The sequence below is a fragment of the Procambarus clarkii genome, chromosome 29, assembly GCF_040958095.1.
Source record: "Procambarus clarkii isolate CNS0578487 chromosome 29, FALCON_Pclarkii_2.0, whole genome shotgun sequence".
NCBI lineage: Eukaryota > Metazoa > Arthropoda > Malacostraca > Decapoda > Cambaridae > Procambarus > Procambarus clarkii.
In genome coordinates this window covers 6,610,521-6,628,317 of record NC_091178.1, presented here as the reverse complement: position 1 = coordinate 6,628,317, position 17,797 = coordinate 6,610,521, and the positions used below count along the sequence as shown (strand labels likewise).

Genomic DNA, 17,797 nt, shown 5'->3' with positions numbered 1-17,797 from the left:
AGTTTCCAGGTTTCATCGTCTCCAAATGAATATGTTGACTTATTATGAGCAATCACAAGCACATGGTATGAGTGGCTTGTCACTAACGTGCGTGTGGATGAGAAGACTAGAATGACAATGGATAACGGTAAAAAGAGATTCAGATTTCATACCGCTTGACATCCCGGTTCCAACTGTTGCCTAAGTAACAACACTATTGCCTATAACTGTTGCCTAAGTATGCAACAGTTTTCAACTGTTGCATACTTAGGCAACAGTTGAAAACATGTACCAAAGAGGCATCTTTTTGAGCTTTGATGGCCTCATGTATAAACAAGTAGATGGCGTCGCCAAGGGTTACCCCTCTCTGTTTTACAAGGCTCCTAACAATCGACATACAACAAGGCTTTATCAAATATCATATTGTTTCTATCCTCAACCAGACCATTACAAGCGATATCCTGATCATCAACACTAAAATAATCGACAGACAACGACAATATAAGATTAGATATAGCCGAAGCACTACATATCAAACACTCTCATCCATCTGTTAACAGCCAGCTTACAATTAGGAACACCACACATTCCTCAAGACCAATACTGAACATGCACCTCACACACTACTTACTCCCAAGCCAACATCGACTGTGTAACACAATGCGTGTAATGTAAAACCTGCTAATATGTATCCACTTTCTTTTTGCTTCACGTCACGAGGTCTTGATTAACAGTGTTGCTACAGTTGAGAGATATGTCACTAATAGTTATGATAATATCTTTGTCAGGTTGTTTCACGGTCCTACGGTTTTGACTCGAGCTCAGAATCATGTTGTGGAATGCCAATTAATGAGATAATTGCACTCTTATAAAGTATACCACATGATTAATGAATATTTCTTTTCCTTACATTGAGGAAGTAAGATATTCTTGTTCAGACTCAAGGAATCACAGGTAAGTACACATTTCCAAGAACTTCCTCAATGTAATTTCCTTTCATTGAGGAAGTAAGATATACTTGTTCAGGCTCAAGGAATCGCAGGTAAATTTACATTTCCAAGAACCCACGAGTGACCATTGTCACCAGCCTGCCGGTGACTTCTCCATACAGTGTCCGTGGCTATTGGAGGAGTTAACACTGTCACTTGATTAAATATTGGCAACGTGACGTCAAAAGGTCAACATCGACCAAGTCTACGTGCGCAGTTTTTATGTAAAGTCCCTTTTCCCAATACAAGACATTGGTAAGGGATGAGGTCAAGGATACGATTGGAAATTATAAAGAGGCGAGATAAAAATGGAAATTTTATTGTGTATGCCTACATCTTAACGGAACATATGAGGCTTATACAGGGATATTTAATGAATTAGAATGGATAAGGTAAACACAAGAGAAGAGAGGCTTAACCCTCGTGGGTTCAGCAAGCATAGCAAGCCTCAGGTCATGGATGTAAACAAAGGTGGCGCTGCCTAGTATTTAACGAGGAGACTGGAGACGCACTGACAGTGCTGTGTGAGTCCTCACCAGCATCACATAACCTCTCTTCCAGTCTCCAGTTAACACAGTCGTGTGAGTTACTCATATCGTTAAAGTTGCATAAGTAATACCCACATGCATAACAAACAAGCAGCAACGGTTTCAAGCTCAACAAGCTACAATGTAGGACATAAAACAGATGACTTTTCTCCCATACAGTGATAAAGCAATGGAACCGCCTAGCCGCCGAACCCGTAAATGACAAAACAGTGTTATTTGGATCTTAAGTTACAACAGTAAAACTGAAGCTGTAATAAGTTTATTGTGTGTATTTATACCTCAGAAACTCATTTCAATTTCACTGCTGCAACTTTAGATACAAATAAATAAAACCATTAGGACAAATTGGGGGGGGGGGTACCTTTGACAAGCCGCCGGCTTCGTGTCCTCGTCGAGGCACTAGACAGTGGCCTTCAGTTCAATTTAGGTAATATTGCTAGTTCCTAGCCTTGAAGGTTGGGTCAGGATCATTGGTCTCTTGTGATCGTCACTTCATAATAGTTATATATACCTCCCACCGTGCCTTGCCATCGTCTCATTATAACGCCATCCATAAATATACCTCCCAGCGTGCCGGTCTATCCTCTCATCATAACGCTTTCATTATATATCTACTGCCATTCTACCCAAATAACGGATCGCTTAAACTTACAGACTTTGTTTACATTATTACGTCATGAAAATCGCGCACATCTTGCTACCTTCCAATGACTAGGAAGAAAACAAAAATAAAATTAAAAAATGAAATTAATAAATACTTTTAGATGTTCAAGAACTATAAGTAGAATTTACATATAGTACTGTATGTATAAAGTTAAGACTTCAACATTTATCTATACTAGCTACGCGTGGTAGCCGGTCACAGCATCATTTAAATACATCCTTTACAATTTTCAAGCAAGTCAGAGCAAACTTTTTAGGAGAATATTTAGTGGTGCTACAACTAGTGATCTCCAGTGGTGCCATAACTAGTGATCTCCAGTGGTGCCACAATTAGTGATCTCCAGTGGTGCCAACACTAGTGATATCCAGTGGTGCCACAACTAGTGATCTCCAGTGGTGCCATAACTAGTGATCTCCAGTGGTGCCATAACTAGTGATCTCCAGTGGTGCCACGACTAGTGATCTCCAGTGGTGCCACAACTAGTGATCTCCAGTGGTGCCATGACTAGTGATCTCCAGTGGTACCACAACTAGTGATCTCCAGTGGTGCCACGACTAGTGATCTCCAGTGGTGCCACAACTAGTGATCTCCAGTGGTGCCATGACTAGTGATCTCCAGTGGTGCCATAACTAGTGATCTCCAGTGGTGCCATGACTAGTGATCTCCAGTGGTGTCATAACTAGTGATCTCCAGTGGTGCCATAACTAGTGATCTCCAGTGGTGCCACAACTAGTGATCTCCAGTGGTGCCATAACTAGTGATCTCCAGTGGTGCCACGACTAGTGATCTCCAGTGGTGCCACAACTAGTGATCTCCAGTGGTGCCACAACTAGTGATCTCCAGTGGTGTCATAACTAGTGATCTCCAGTGGTCCCATAACTAGTGATCTCCAGTGGTGCCACAACTAGTGATCTCCAGTGGTGCCATAACTAGTGATCTCCAGTGGTGCCACGACTAGTGATCTCCAGTAGTGCCACAACTAGTGATCTCCAGTGGTGCCACAACTAGTGATCTCCAGTGGTGCCATAACTAGTGATCTCCGGTGGTGCCAAGGAAATATTACCCCGATAAAAAGATTTACCAGTACTTCATGCGTCAAGTTGTCATAAAATATATGCCTTTAATCACTGCAAAATGAAATTAATGCAGTAGAGTGATGAAATTTTTAACATTGTGAAATCGTTCGGGAAAATAAAGCAGCTTTATTTTTACTTAAAATGTACGTAAGTTACCATCTCTAGTGGCCTCGACAAGGACTGGAAGCCAGCGGCATGTCGTGCTTCCCTCCTCACTTCTCCCGATTTTATCCAGTTAGATTTTGAACTGCAGCAGTGTTTTTTGTATTTACGGCTTTGACGGGTAGGCAGTTCCATGGGCTCATAACCCTATGGGTGAAAAACATTGTAGCTTGTTGAGCTTGAAACCGTTGCTCCTTGTATGTACTGCATTTGTCCTTTTAAGGAAGTGTTCTGGATAAATATTCTTCAAATTGTTCAGTTTGTATCAATGATGCATTTGCTGCTATACATATATTTTCAGATATTTTCAACAAATTTTGAATTCCTTGCAGGCTCTGGGCGACTATGAGGACTTTGTTGTCGACGCGGCCGCTGCTGCTGCTGCTCATGGTGGCTGGCGCTGCCTCTTCCCTTGCACAGCAATATGGCGATGGTGACCCAGGCATCATCACCTACTCTACCGGAGGCGCGGGTGGTGGCTTCGTAGGACCAAATAATGGAGGAGGCTTTGGAAGCGATGAATTTGATAACGACGAAAGTGAAAGCTTGGAAAGCGGAAATGAAAACGGCGGAGGTATCGATAGCCTAGGCCACGGAGGCGTAAAATCACCCGGTGAATTCCTCACATCTCACCGTGATGCAAGGAGCTTCAAGCCAAATGTTGAACTTGGCGCTGCTTCTATCAACGTACGAACCGTTCGAGACCTCTTTGGTCGAAGGGGTTCATCTTCGAACAAACCAGGAATTGATGGTTCTTTCGGTGGAGGTGGTTCAAGTTCTAACAAACCCGGAATTGATACTTCATTCAGTGGAGGTGGATCGAGTTCCAATAAACCAGGAATTGATACATCATTCAGTGGAGGTGGATCGAGTTCCAATAAACCAGGAATTCATCTTTCATTGGGTAGAGGTCGTCGTTCAAACTCGAACAAGCCAGGAATAGATAGTTCATTCAGAGGTGGTGGCTCATCTTCGAACAAACCAGGAATTGATACTTCATTCAGTGGAGGTGGTTCAAGTTCTAACAAACCAGGAGTTGATACTTCATTCAGTGGAGGTGGCTCGAGCTCCAACAAACCACACTTTGGAGGATCATCATCCTCAAACAAACCAGGGATCCATGGCTCATTTGGAAGAGGCCGTCGTTCGAATTCAAACAAACCAGGAGTCGATGATTCGTTCAGTGGAGGTGGTTCAAGTTCTAACAAACCTGGAGTTGATGGTTCATTCGGTGGAGATAGTTCATTCTCTAACAAACCAGGAATCGATGGTTCATTCGGTGGAGGTGGTTCAAGTTCTAACAAACCAGGAGTTGATGGTTCATTCGGAGGAGATAGTTCATTCTCTAACAAACCAGGAATCGATGGTTCATTCGGTGGAGGTGGTTCAAGTTCTAACAAACCAGGAGTTGATGGTTCATTCGGAGGAGATAGTTCATTCTCTAACAAACCAGGAATCGATGGTTCATTCAGTGGAGGTGATTCATCCTCCAACAAACCTGGGGTTGGTGGTTCATTGGGTTCTCATGGTGTTACTTCTGACAGACGGGTTTCAAGAGCAGCTTCCAAATCTGGTTTGTGTAGTGTATGTGGAGATAGGCATCATACTGGAGGAAGTGGAGAATCTGGAGAACAGATTGGAGGCAGTGGAGGAGGTTTTGGAGGTGGTAGCCAATCCGGAGAACAGACTGGGGGTAGCGGAGGAGGCTTTGGAGGTGGAAGTCCATCTGGAGGACAGACAGGGGGTAGTGGCGGAGGCTTTGGAGGTGGTAGCCAATCTGGAGAACAGACTGGGGGTAGTGGAGGAGGCTTTGGAGGTGGTAGCCAATCTGGAGGACAGACAGGGGGTAGCGGAGGAGGCTTTGGAGGTGGAAGTCAATCTGGAGAACAGACTGGGGGTAGCGGAGGAGGCTTTGGAGGCGGTAGCCAATCTGGAGGACAGACAGGGGGTAGTGGAGGAGGCTTTGGAGGTGGTGGCCAATCTGGAGAACAGACGGGGGGTAGTGGAGGAGGCTTTGGAGGTGGAAGCCAATCTGGAGGACAGACGGGGGGTAGTGGTGGAGGCTTTGGAGGTGGAAGCCAATCTGGAGGACAGACGGGGGGTAGTGGTGGAGGCTTTGGAGGCGGTAGTCAATCTGGAGGACAGACAGGGGGTAGTGGAGGAGGCTTTGGAGGTGGTGGCCAATCTGGAGAACAGACGGGGGGTAGTGGTGGAGGCTTTGGAGGCGGTAGCCAATCTGGAGGACAGATTGGAGGTAGTGGAGGAGGTCATGGAGGTGGAGATTTTTCTGAAGAACAAACTGAACATCTTGACACTTCTTTGTCCGCGTCACGAACCACTCGAGACCTCTTTCGTTTAAGGGGTTCATCTTCGAATAAACCAGGAGTTGATGGTTCATTCAGTGGAGGTGGTTCAAGTTCTAACAAACCAGGAGTTGATACTTCATTCAGTGGAGGTGGCTCGAGCTCCAACAAACCACACTTTGGAGGATCATCATCCTCGAACAAACCAGGGATCCATGGCTCATTTGGAAGAGGCGGTCGTTCGAGTTCAAACAAATCAGGAGTCGATGGTTCGTCCAGTGGAGGTGGTTCAAGTTCTAACAAACCTGGAATCGATGGTTCATTTGGAGGAGATAGTTCATTCTCAAACAAACCAGGAATCGATGGTTCATTCGGAGGAGATAGTTCATTCTCAAACAAACCAGGAATCGATGGTTCATTCAGTGGAGGTGGTTCAAGTTCTAACAAACCAGGAATCGATGGTTCATTCAGTGGAGGTGATTCATCCTCCAACAAACCTGGGGTTGGTGGTTCATTGGGTTCTCATGGTGTTACTTCTGACAGACGGGTTTCAAGAGCAGCTTCCAAATTTGGTTTGTGTGATTTATGTGGAGCTGGGCATCATACTGGAGGTGGTGGAGGAGGCTTTGGAGGTGGTGGTGGATTTGGAGGGGGCGGCGGAGGTAATCATAATGGAGGTGGTGGTGGATTTGGAGGGGGCGGTGGAGGTAACCATAATGGAGGTGGTGGCGGCGGAGGTTTTGGAGGTGGTGGTGGATTTGGAGGGGGTGGTGGTGGTGGATTTGGAGGGGGTGGTGGTGGTGGAGGAGGCGGCGGAGGAGGAGGAGGTGGTGGTGGTGGTGGTAGGCCGTCCACTACCACCAACTCCCCTCCCCCAACAATACCCTCCGTCACCCCAGTGTACCGCTAGCTCCAACATATCACTCACCACCACCACCGTTTATACTGACCTTTCGCAGCTTTTACACCTGCATGTGTTATGTAATGTGTTGACTGGTGTCATGTGTTCACTGGTGGTTCAAAAAGATACTTTGGCAGAAGTTACAAATATTGTTTACTACTATTATCTTTCTAAATTATAATTGATTATTACAGGTGTACATGAGCTTATATATTTATATTTCCCTATATATTTTATACATAAACAAGTAACACCGGCATAGATATGCGTTTTGTACAATAAAAATTTGCTCAGTATAAGTCTTTTATTCCCGTTAGATAATCTCTCACACACCAGTATATATTAGTATATACAACAACCTATGTCAGACTAGAACTGGTGTATGCACCGCCGGCAAGGAACCCAGACTTTGTGAAACGGAAAAAGAAAATGAGAAAGTTGAAAGCGGCCGCCAGATTGATAGCGGTAATACTGGAAGCTGAGACTACAAGGACAGGCAAGAGAAGGCTGTGACCACTGCAGGAAACACCAGCCACAGTAGACATAACAAATACCTATTATACAAGACAATAAGATGCAAATAAAGAGTGAGGGATATAATGTTTTAAGTAAAGATAAGTAGATCGAGAGGTTAGTTTTAAAATTGGATGCGCATGTTCGCTGCAAGGATATAATAAAGTGTATATTTCACTGTATTTTTGTTTTTATTAACACGCAAATGGCCCAACCACTTGGACTGGATGGTAGAGCGACGGTCTCGCTTCATGCAGGTCGGCGCTTAATCCCAGACCGTCCAAGTAGCTGGGCACCATTCCTTCCCCCCCCCCGTCCCATCCCAAATCCTTATCCTGATCCCTTCCAAGTGCTATATAGTCATAATGGCTTGACGTTTTCTCCTGATAGTTCCCTTCCCCTAACAAGCTAATGTTCACGGTACTGTACGATACCCTAATCTATATGAGAGGTTACAGTTTTAGACAAGAACTATCTTAATTGGTTCAGCTAATATCCCCCATCTCGTAATATACTTTGTTATATACTGGATGTGAGTAGACTGATAACATGCACTCCAGGTTTATGATAACCACTATGAGTTTATCTCAATAATTATTAATTATATTTTTGTTGTAATGATTATAATAACAATTACAACTATTATTATTATTATTGTGGTGAAAATAAAATTAATTAATAATTATTATTCTTCCTTCTGCTTGGTCTTGAGGGAAGCCGGCCTCGGGTGAAAGGAGGCTGTGACGATCTCTTGTCTGGAACCCGTAGGTGCGGGACTCGGAAGTTCACCTCCTGGGGCTCTTGCGGCCCAAAGCTCTCCTTCAGGAGGCTGGGGTCGTTCTTGCCCTTTCTGGGGTGGTTCTTCTCCGGCCCCAACTACGGCGGTCTCCGGGTTTGGGGTCCCGGTGCATTCTTTTTACAAACTTCGAGGTATCCTACTGAACTGGAGCCCCTAGGGCAGTTCGTTGTTGCCTTTAACTTCGTTCTGGCAGTTCCTGCGACGCGCTGGAATCAATCGTATTGGCGTGTGCCTTTCCATTGGAGACTTTCAGCGCCATGGAGAGGGGGGTACCTACTGCTTGGGTGACAGCTTCTCCCCCATACCAACCTACCCTGGCTTTGCGCCATGGAGACGCCACTCCAGACCGACAACCAGCGCAACTCCACGGTCTCCTGAGACTGATGGATGCCTACTACTATGAGTTCATCTTCTAATGTGAAAAAGTAAATGAAATGGTTTCAAAGGTATCACATGCCATTTGGTCTAACATCATTGATAATTAGATATTCTATATAATGATAATGAGTGTGCTTTAGTTCATTTTCATAGTTTACATCTTAAGTTTTCAAGGTTGGGAGATAAATTGTGTGCCATAAGTAATATCCTAGCCTAATTTTGGTAATTACTATATCAGTCACACTGTCTGATTACCACAGATATAAACTACTTGGCTTGGCTTAAAGACTGTTGTGGTTCAGTTCTTGAAACACTTGTGCTATAAAAGACTATATATATATATATATATATATATATATATATATATATATATATATATATATATATATATATATATATATATATATATATATATATAACTGTAACTAGCCTAATGAGATTAAGCCAGGGTCTCCATGCCCCTTGGCAGTACTATAACCACTCTGCCACAGACTGTACAAAATATTGGGAAGTCGCCAAACTAACCCCCAATACCCGACAGCACTCGTGACTTTACAGGGCACAGTTCAAATCACATCAACATGCTAGGGCCGCATGAGCATCAAGTATGCGTCAAGCTTGAATGGTCCCCAGGCCAACATACATAAAGAAACTCTTGAACGCACAACGTGTAAGGAAGTTGGTTATAGTAATTAAGATAGTGTGTAGAGGGGGAGGGAATTATCAAGGGAAAGCGCCAAGCCATTACGACTCTCTATCAGTTGGAAGGGGTCAGGATAAGGATTTGGGATGGGACGAAGGGAAGGAATGGTGCCCAGCCACTTGGACGGTCGGGGATTGAACGCCGACCTGCATGAAACGAGACCGTTGCTCTACAGTCCAGCCCAAGTGGTGATAGTGCGTAAAGCTGAACATTGTTACAGTAATGAACATAGTAAGTAATGATTGAAGATCGTTACAGTGATGAAGCTAACTGTAGGTAGTAACTAAGAGTGATTGTAACCTATCCACCGCTGCCCACTGGATGGGGGGCGGTGTGCAGGACAAACAGATCAATTGTGACACTAGCTCTCTACATATGTCAGTTGCTTAATTTAGAAACTGTACTTGTGGTCGATCTCGAACCCATTGTTGATGTGACGACTTATACTGAATTTTGTAACTAGCTCATCAAGATTGTAACTTGCTTAACTAAATGAATTGTGGGGTTCAGTCCCTGAGCCCATTATGTGCCTCTGTAACCCTTTCCATATGCCTTTCCCTTTCCACTACCGCCCACAAGATGGGTATGGGGTGCATAATAAATGAACTAAACTAACTAAGTGATGAAGACATATGCAGTGAAGATGTGGCGTCCGTCATCCGACTATTAAAGTTATTTGAATCTAAATATTATTAACAAAAACCGTAATACTGTACCATATAGAAGGGAGTAATTACTGCACGCGAATGACTTCCTGCTGCAGGGCGGCGCCCGGGAGGTGAATCACGCCTCAGGCATTTCATACTCTACGCTAACCTATCACCTCTAAGTTATAACATTCTTTTGCATTATAGCATTATCTACTCTTCATATTATGTAATATGAAAACAAATTAACTGATTGTGGTAATAATAAACACATTAGCAATTAATTTCAATTTCTTATCGATTCAATTTCAATATGTATCTGAGCTTCTCTGCTTTGATTCCCGTGCAGAACGAAGACGTTTGAGCAACGTTTCCTTTTACCTAATGCTTCTGCAGTAGAAAATAAGATACCCGAGAGTTAAGCAAGGGTTGCAGGTTCAAGCGTTTCCTCTGGGAAAGCACACATGTGTTGGACTAGGTGGAGGGGGGGGGGGAAGTCTTGATAAACCAATATCAAGGCCTACCAATATCAATAACACACACAGCTAGGAGAAACCAATTATGTAGGGCGTACCATTTACCTGAGGGCCACCAACACAATAGTGGCCTCGACGCGGACATAAAGCCACAGGTTACCACAGATTTTCCCATTTGTCCTAATTATATTTTCAAATTGGATCTACCAGGTAAATTTAGGTAAAATTCAACATAATTTGACATTTACGGCTTCAGCGGGTAGGCGGTTTCATAGGTTTATACCCTTGTGGGTGAAAAAGGATTCTCCTGTTTTCAGTCCAAATGAACTAAACTAACTGTTTTCAGTCCTACATATTTGCTTATGTCCTTAATATTTGTATATGTCCTTAATACTACAGTTACTGCATTATATTTCACTTTATTAAGTATTACACTTACAGCATTTATAATTCTTTATAAATTAAAAAATATGCATTTATATTTTTATTAACAAGCTTAGGTATAGACAGCAATGTGCTGTTACCCTATTCTATATGAAAGATTACACAGTGTAGAATAAAAACTAACTATACGTTCATCTAATAATCCCATCTCACAGGATGGTTAGTCATACCTGTACAGTAAATAGTCAGAATAAGCACAATTATGGTTGTCATAAATGTGTAAAGAGTAACTTCGAGCACACAAAGTGCAAAGTTCCCGTAATATAATCTTATCACTATACACTGCAGATATTACACAAAACGAGCTAAACTATAAAATTATTTCTATTAGAAAACTGGAAGCCGCCCACCGCAGCGGCCCACAAGTCCCCGTGTGAGGGAACAAGTGAGCAGCAACCCTCCTCCACTCTATTTAACTAATTAATGCACATGCTGGAGGCAAATATTGCGGGAACTTTACAAGATGTTAATATTGTGAGAGTGGAGTGTGAGAGGAGGGAGGCTGTGAGAGGTGGGTGTGTGAAGGAAGAAGTTAGCAGCGGAGTGTGTTATGGAGGTGACGGTACAAGAGGACGACCCGGCCACTACCACTTATCCACCCAACAAGGGCTCTGAGGCCGCCCAGGAAGACCCAGTCTCCCTCAGACATGAGCTACTCCTTCATGAAATAGAGGCTATCGATGAGTACTGGGGCCCCACCTTCAGGTAAGGTTGAGAGGGGGGCGTGACAGCCAGGGAGCCTGATATCAACAGGTGACATGTCAGGTGTACTTCCTTCTCAAGGATATTGTAAACAGATCAGGGATAGCCAGCCTTGTATACCTCTACACACGGCAGTTTCAACACCTGCTTCATAGTGTAGGTAATTGCATTATAGAATAGCTAGGTGGGCAGCTCCTGTTTATTCCTAACCCAAACTTGCCTTAACCTAATAAAACGTGCCCAATAAAGTGTAACTAGTAATAACTAAGAAGATAAGTTGGATATGGGACCACATGTGTTTAGGACCACATATGTGCCAAGGCACTAAGTGAATACAGTATCAACTTGGCGTAAGTGAAGTAAAAATTCCAGTTCAGGAGTGTACTTTTGAATAACAGGTATTTTGTCAAGGTCTTTGGGAGTGAGAAAAGTGAGAGTGTGCCAGAAGGGTAACATATTTATAGAATGTTAGAGAATGAAATATAATAAAGAATAGAATGAGGAGAAAAGGTATACTCATTATTACTAAGGAAGAAGTTAGCTAACAAATTGATAGCCCAAAGCTAAGCAAATCCTTAAGTCCTCAACATGTATTTTTTAGGGCTATAAAAGACCGTAAGAGAAAGCTTAGCCAACTTTTGTCGAGCATATTCATTATATCACTAGAGTTGGGGAACATTTTCAAAATAAATACAGTACATCGTACCCAAGATGGTTCGGCACTGGATTTTAAAATGACAATACTGTACATCTTAATATAAATTATACAGCTTTTACAATTGGAAAACGAGCTTTTGTCAAATCGCCTGTGTTTTTTTCCTTCCTTTGTTTATTATTTGAATTTGTTTTAACCGTTACATCCTGAAGAATGCATACTCCTCCCTAACTATGTGAAGCCAGAATTAAATTGGTCACAAATCAGTTACAACTCTCAAAACTTGGGGACTGAATTTTTTTGGACTGATTTTTTCACAGATTTCAAACTCTATTTTCCTTGTTCTTTAGGTTGTTTTGATGATTAGGGACCAGATTAGGGCCTTTTTACTTATATAAAGTATACCCTAAATATATTCCCTAAATTAGTATAATTATCCCTATATATTTTTTTTTTTTTGGGGGGGAGGTTATTTTTTCTTGACTTCATTTCTACACACATTGACCTACAACTTTCACATACTTGAGTATGAATGCCAAACAATGTTTATTACAACATACAAGTAAATTCATGAATTAGAACTGCCTTATTTATTGTCGATAACTTGAACTTCAATTATATCTATAACTAGAATTTCAACGTGCATTCTGGTAAGTTGGTATCCAAAAATCTAGTTTCTGATCAATTCTCACCATTTTTACATATAGTGTGCACAGCTGTCTGTTCTACAATCCTTATAGAATTAATTTTTCATAAACTCTAAACGTTTGGGGTTATACATTTTTGTTGTCTAACTGTGCATATTTCAAATACCATATTGACAATTTTTTTTACAGTAAACTATACTGAAAACCTATATTCTAAATATATTAAAATGAAGATCATATGCTATTCTGAGAGCATAATAACACCAAATGAACAGTTGGTGGTATTTTTATATTTTTGCAGCTGATTTCAAAATCTGAAGTTTTCAATATTAAATTTTATAATTATTTTTTATTTTCTTTTTTCCAAGTTACAGTGGTAGCCTTTAGACAAAATTGGAGCATTTGCCTAGTAGATTATGCACAAAACATTTGAAAGTTTCAGAAAATGTTAAAAACTGAGTTCACTGTCACACATCATATGACATTTTGTGCAGTTTAAGGGTTAATGGGCGAGGTAAAGGTAGCATAGTGTGTCACTGTACATTGGTGATGTTTTCAATTGATCTGAAAATGGAAGTCCATATAAATGACCCTTGGGTGGGTGTGGCACTGATCTCCAAAATTATTAATTGTTACCCATAATGCACCTTTATAGGTGTGTGTTACTGTGGTTTTTGTACAGCTTAAGAATGAATATCCTCCAGAAAATGAAAATCAATTTATAATAAAATGTAACCCCTATACCTTTGAAAATAAATGAACGAGATTTTCATGTTCATGGTAAACAAAATACTGTAGATTATTTATTGTATTTTGTACTGTACTAGGTCACGTAGTTCAGTGGTCTATGTTCTCGACTTGGGGAGCTTGAGCTCGATCCCTGGTTGGTACAGAAACGGTTGGGAACAGTTCCTTTTACCTGATTTGTGTGTTCATTTAGCAGTAAATAGGTACCCAGGTGTTGGGCAAATGTTATGGGTTGCATCCCAGGAAGGTCAGTAGTTTGACCTAGGGAGACCTTGATAAAAACCAACATACAGGCTTCTTGTCCCAGATATTGGGAATTATTTTTAAATTATTATATTTTAACATTTTATTTTGGTATATTTAAAGTTCTTGAAATTTTTGTGATTTCATCCAAGCCAGCAGTGCAGGTACAGCAGGTGCTAGTTTTCTGGAAGGCCTTCTCTCATTGGCTTCCCAAGCTACCTAGGTTCGAAGCCTAATAAATCCTACCAGGCTCTCTTTATTTTGTTAAGTCATAAGCACCTATTGGAGACCAGATACAGGATCTGGTCCACTCATTAAATGCAAAGCGAGTGTGGGGATACTAGATAAACCAAGCCAAGATGAAAACAACCAGAAAGGTAGTATGTCCTAAACAAGCAACTGCATTATAATTTGCTTCATGTGCATGTTTTTTCTAGTCTAGCTTGTGTCTGACCTAAGTCTTGTTTGTCTTGACTTTCTGTGGCGAGAGTTGCCTGACCTGCAACCTGTTTTTGATACCTCACCTGCAACTTGTCCTTTAGTGCCTGACCTGCTGTAACAAGTAGAACAGAGAACAGTAATACGATCACTACTGAACGCTTAAACAACTGAATACTGGATGGGAACAGAGGGGCACATGTCCCTATAAAAATAAACACTATGAAGACCAAAGTTTGACTTAAGGTGTGAAGTTGATGAGCAGGGGCAAAATGAGGTGTGGACAAAACTGCTCGTGTAACAGTGACCTTGTGTCACCTTGTATGGGGGAGGAAAAGGAAATCAAGCCAGTCAAGAAGGTGTGAGTGTGTGTGTGTGTGTATAATAATATTAAATAAATAAATAAATAAATAAATAAAGATAGGGAGAGGGAATGAAGAAGGAAGAGCATAGTGAGTGTGTTATCTGTGGTCTCCTGAGTGACCTGGTTAGAGGTGATTACTCGTGCCAACTCACTGTAAGTGCACTTACCCCTTGTTCAGAGATGTTCCCAATTGCCTAAAAGTTTATATTTAGGATCCATGTACATTTTTCTACTTCGATTGCTGATAATTAAATTAGAACCCAAAGTTCAAGTATTAATCTTCACTCTTTCATTCTGTGGCAATTTCTGTCAATAATGATTAATAGATATTAATAAAATCTCTTTGATAAACTAAATTTTAATAAAAGTAAATACTGTACTGTACATTCATTCCCCTCCACAGTAAGCAAGAACAGAACCGGGTGTTACAGTATTGCTCTTTAGTGCCAGACCTGTGACCTGTCCTTTAGTGCCAGACCTGTGACCTGTCCTTTAGTGCCAGACCTGTGACCTGTCCTTTAGTGCCAGACCTGTGACCTGTCCTTTAGTGCCAGACCTGTGACCTGTCCTTTAGTGCCAGACCTGTGACCTGTCCTTTAGTGCCAGACCTGTGACCTGTCCTTTAGTGCCAGACCTGTGACCTGTCCTTTAGTGCCAGACCTGTGACCTGTCCTTTAGTGCTAGACCTGTGACCTGTCCTTTAGTGCTAGACCTGTGACCTGTCCTTTAGTGCCAGACCTGTGACCTGTCCTTTAGTGCCAGACCTGTGACCTGTCCTTCAGTGCCAGACCTGCGGCCTGCCCTTCAGTGCCTGTGTATAACCAAAATGTAAAAGGCCATCTTGACAGTGACTACCTATTGAATAAAAGCTATACAGTAATGTGGTTAAATGGCACAAATGTATATGACCTGGAATGTACTGAGCTTGACCTGCACCTTAATCATTAAACTGTATTTACAAACCAAAATTTTGCAAAACTAGCTATCTTCTTTAGTGCATGTATAGGTAAAAAATATGAAATATACTATACAGTATAGCAAATGTATAATTTAACACTGACATATACATTACCCCTACACTGTAGTAGACTAATTTCTACATTTTTAATATTTCCATAGCACATTGATATAGATGAATTTTTTTGGCAACTTATAATTGTATGGTGGTTCTGCGTACTGATTTAAAATGTGAACTGAAATTTCACTACAAATTAGGTTGGAGTAACATTGTCACAGAATTTGGTTACTATTCATCTAGGATTCTGGACCTAGCATGGGATTTTTTTTTGTATGGGTGTATCTACACTGGGATGCTTGCGGTTTGTAACTCATTCTTTTGAATGAATTTACTTGCAAAAGCTTGTGCATGCCATGCTATAGGCACAATGACCGATGCATCTACCATCTTGTAGATGTGCTTTCTGACCTTGAAATCTCAACATGGTCAGAATGAATTTTCCCATAGTATTGGGAAAGTCTCAACTCTCATCAGTTAACTAGTTCAACATTCTTTGGCAGGCATTTATAACGAGATACATGTTTAACCTGACCTCGCCTTCACTTTCACTTCAAGATAAGCAGCAACTGCATCGCTTCTGGAAGACTTGGGACCACTGCCCCATGACTGCAACCAGGATAGTATCCTCCAGCACTGAAGAATCAACTAGATAGATTATGTTCATCTTGATTTTGAAGAGACAAATTGTTCATCTCAAGACTTCACTAGTTTTTCCATCTCATTTTAGCGGGTTTATTGGCATTTGGATGGCTTTTTCCTGATGATGATGATTCCTCCTCCCCAACAGACATTGGTATATCAACTCTGACACAAGTTTCTCCCCAGGACACCAGCTACTTCCCCCTGATCAGTATTTCTTGACACCAGTTTTTCTCCCATCTAGCAGGTTGGTCCCCAGTACAACTTCGTAACCACCAGCATTTCTCTATCGGGCACCAGTTTCTCTTTGGGCACCAGATTCTCTCTGGGCACCAGTTTCTCTTAGGGCATCAGTTCACATTCCCTTCACTCTTTATTCCTAGCAATGATTAATTTAAAGTTTCAATGTGGGCCTTATGGCCTCTTGGTGCTCTCTCTAATGTGTGTGTGTGTATTCCAAAGTTGTTTTTAATCAGTCAAGCAACTTTGAAACATGTACAGACTAGACACACCTTGGAGCACACACATTAAAGTCCCCACAGACCCTGGGGACATGGCCCCATATTGAGAACCATTGCTTTAAATGGCACTACAATTGCTTATCTTCCTTGCATTAATTTCTCTACTATTTTCTTCTCTTCTGGTGCATGATTTCATTTTTTATTGATTCCTACCTATGATACTCATTTCTTTCCCTCTGATGTTTATTATCTCCTGGTTCTGCTATATTACTTCCTGGCACTGCTATATTACTTCCTAGCACTGCTATATTATCTCCTGGCACTGCTATATTACTTCCTGGCACTGCTATATTATCTCCTAGCACTGCTATATTACATCCCAACCTACAAAATTTATAGGACTTATAGTTTCAGTGGACGGAATGTACAAAATATGGATTACGTTAATCCTAAAAAGTTAGTTTTGGAATACTAAAGAGCAAACCAAACTGGAACAGAATAAACCTAAACAACCTGCAAAGATCTAAATAAGCAATGCTGAGCCTGACTTGCAATCTTAGGCGCAATTTAGTACATCATGTACTATACTAGGCCTAGGTAAAGTTAAATGTGATTGGTCCCATCTCTTGGGCCTTCTACAAAATGAATACTGTAAAATGCTACAAAATGTGACTCTTTGGGTGCAACAGTTCATATTTTGTACTGTACTTCCACCCTTAGTAACTATAGGTACTTTTTGTACAACAGGTTGCAATATTATCTCCTGGTCAGTACAGTCAGTTCACAGTTGAAAGGTCCCCTGTTTAATTTTCAGTAGAGACTTTTCCTTACACCTGATGTCTCTGTTCAACTAGCAGTATATAGGAACCCAGGAGTTAGGCAACTGTTGTGGATTGCATCCTGGGAAAGGTCAGTAGATGGCCTGGGGGGAGGGGGGGTGCTTTCATAATTATGCTGGCTTCTTGTCCCAATGAGATCATCTTTAGCACTTTAATTCTCTAATCTTGGCACTCCTTAATTATCTCACTCTGGCACTTGTTTATTATACTGCATTGTTTAATTATCTTGGCACTGATTATCTCATCCTGACACTGTTTTTTACTTCATCTTGACATTATCTCATTTTGGCACTGCTTAATTATGCCATCTTGGCACTGCTTATCTAATTTTTACACTGATTATCTCATCATTACATAGCTTGATTATTGGCACTGCTTGATTACCCCATCATGGCACTGCTTGACTGTCTAAACCTGACACTGCTTATTATATATTGCAATATTATAATATATAATATTATA

The 17,797-nt window shown here is 41.4% G+C and overlaps 2 protein-coding genes and 1 long non-coding RNA gene across 5 annotated transcripts in view; 2 read left to right on the top strand and 1 right to left on the bottom strand.

Annotated features, from left to right (window-relative positions):
• Positions 1-17,797, bottom strand: part of LOC138369774 (uncharacterized) — a 47,735-nt gene that overhangs the window by 24,748 nt on the left and 5,190 nt on the right. The gene's annotated exons all lie outside the window — the stretch shown is intronic.
• On the top strand, positions 1,450-6,921 carry LOC138369771 (uncharacterized transmembrane protein DDB_G0289901-like). The gene is made up of 2 exons (XM_069333347.1): positions 1,450-1,549; positions 3,751-6,921. Exon 2 carries the CDS (start codon positions 3,764-3,766, stop codon positions 6,629-6,631), a length of 2,868 nt encoding a protein of 955 aa, XP_069189448.1. The 5' UTR covers positions 1,450-1,549; positions 3,751-3,763; the 3' UTR covers positions 6,632-6,921.
• Positions 10,937-17,797, top strand: part of LOC123764982 (exocyst complex component Sec15) — a 36,615-nt gene continuing 29,754 nt past the window's right edge. The window contains exon 1 of one of the 2 annotated variants that reach the window (XR_011229941.1): positions 10,937-11,287. Coding sequence is in view for 1 of the 2 variants with exons in the window: in XM_069333350.1 (XP_069189451.1) it covers positions 11,133-11,287 (155 nt within the window). In the remaining variant the exon portion in view is untranslated. The remainder of the gene's footprint in view (positions 11,288-17,797) is intronic. The other variant, XM_069333350.1, reaches the window with a different exon arrangement.

Coding starts and splice junctions, on each gene's coding strand:
- LOC138369771 (XM_069333347.1), top strand. CDS start 3,764: ATGAGGACTTTGTTGTCGACGCGGCCGCTGCTGCTGCTGCTCATGGTG.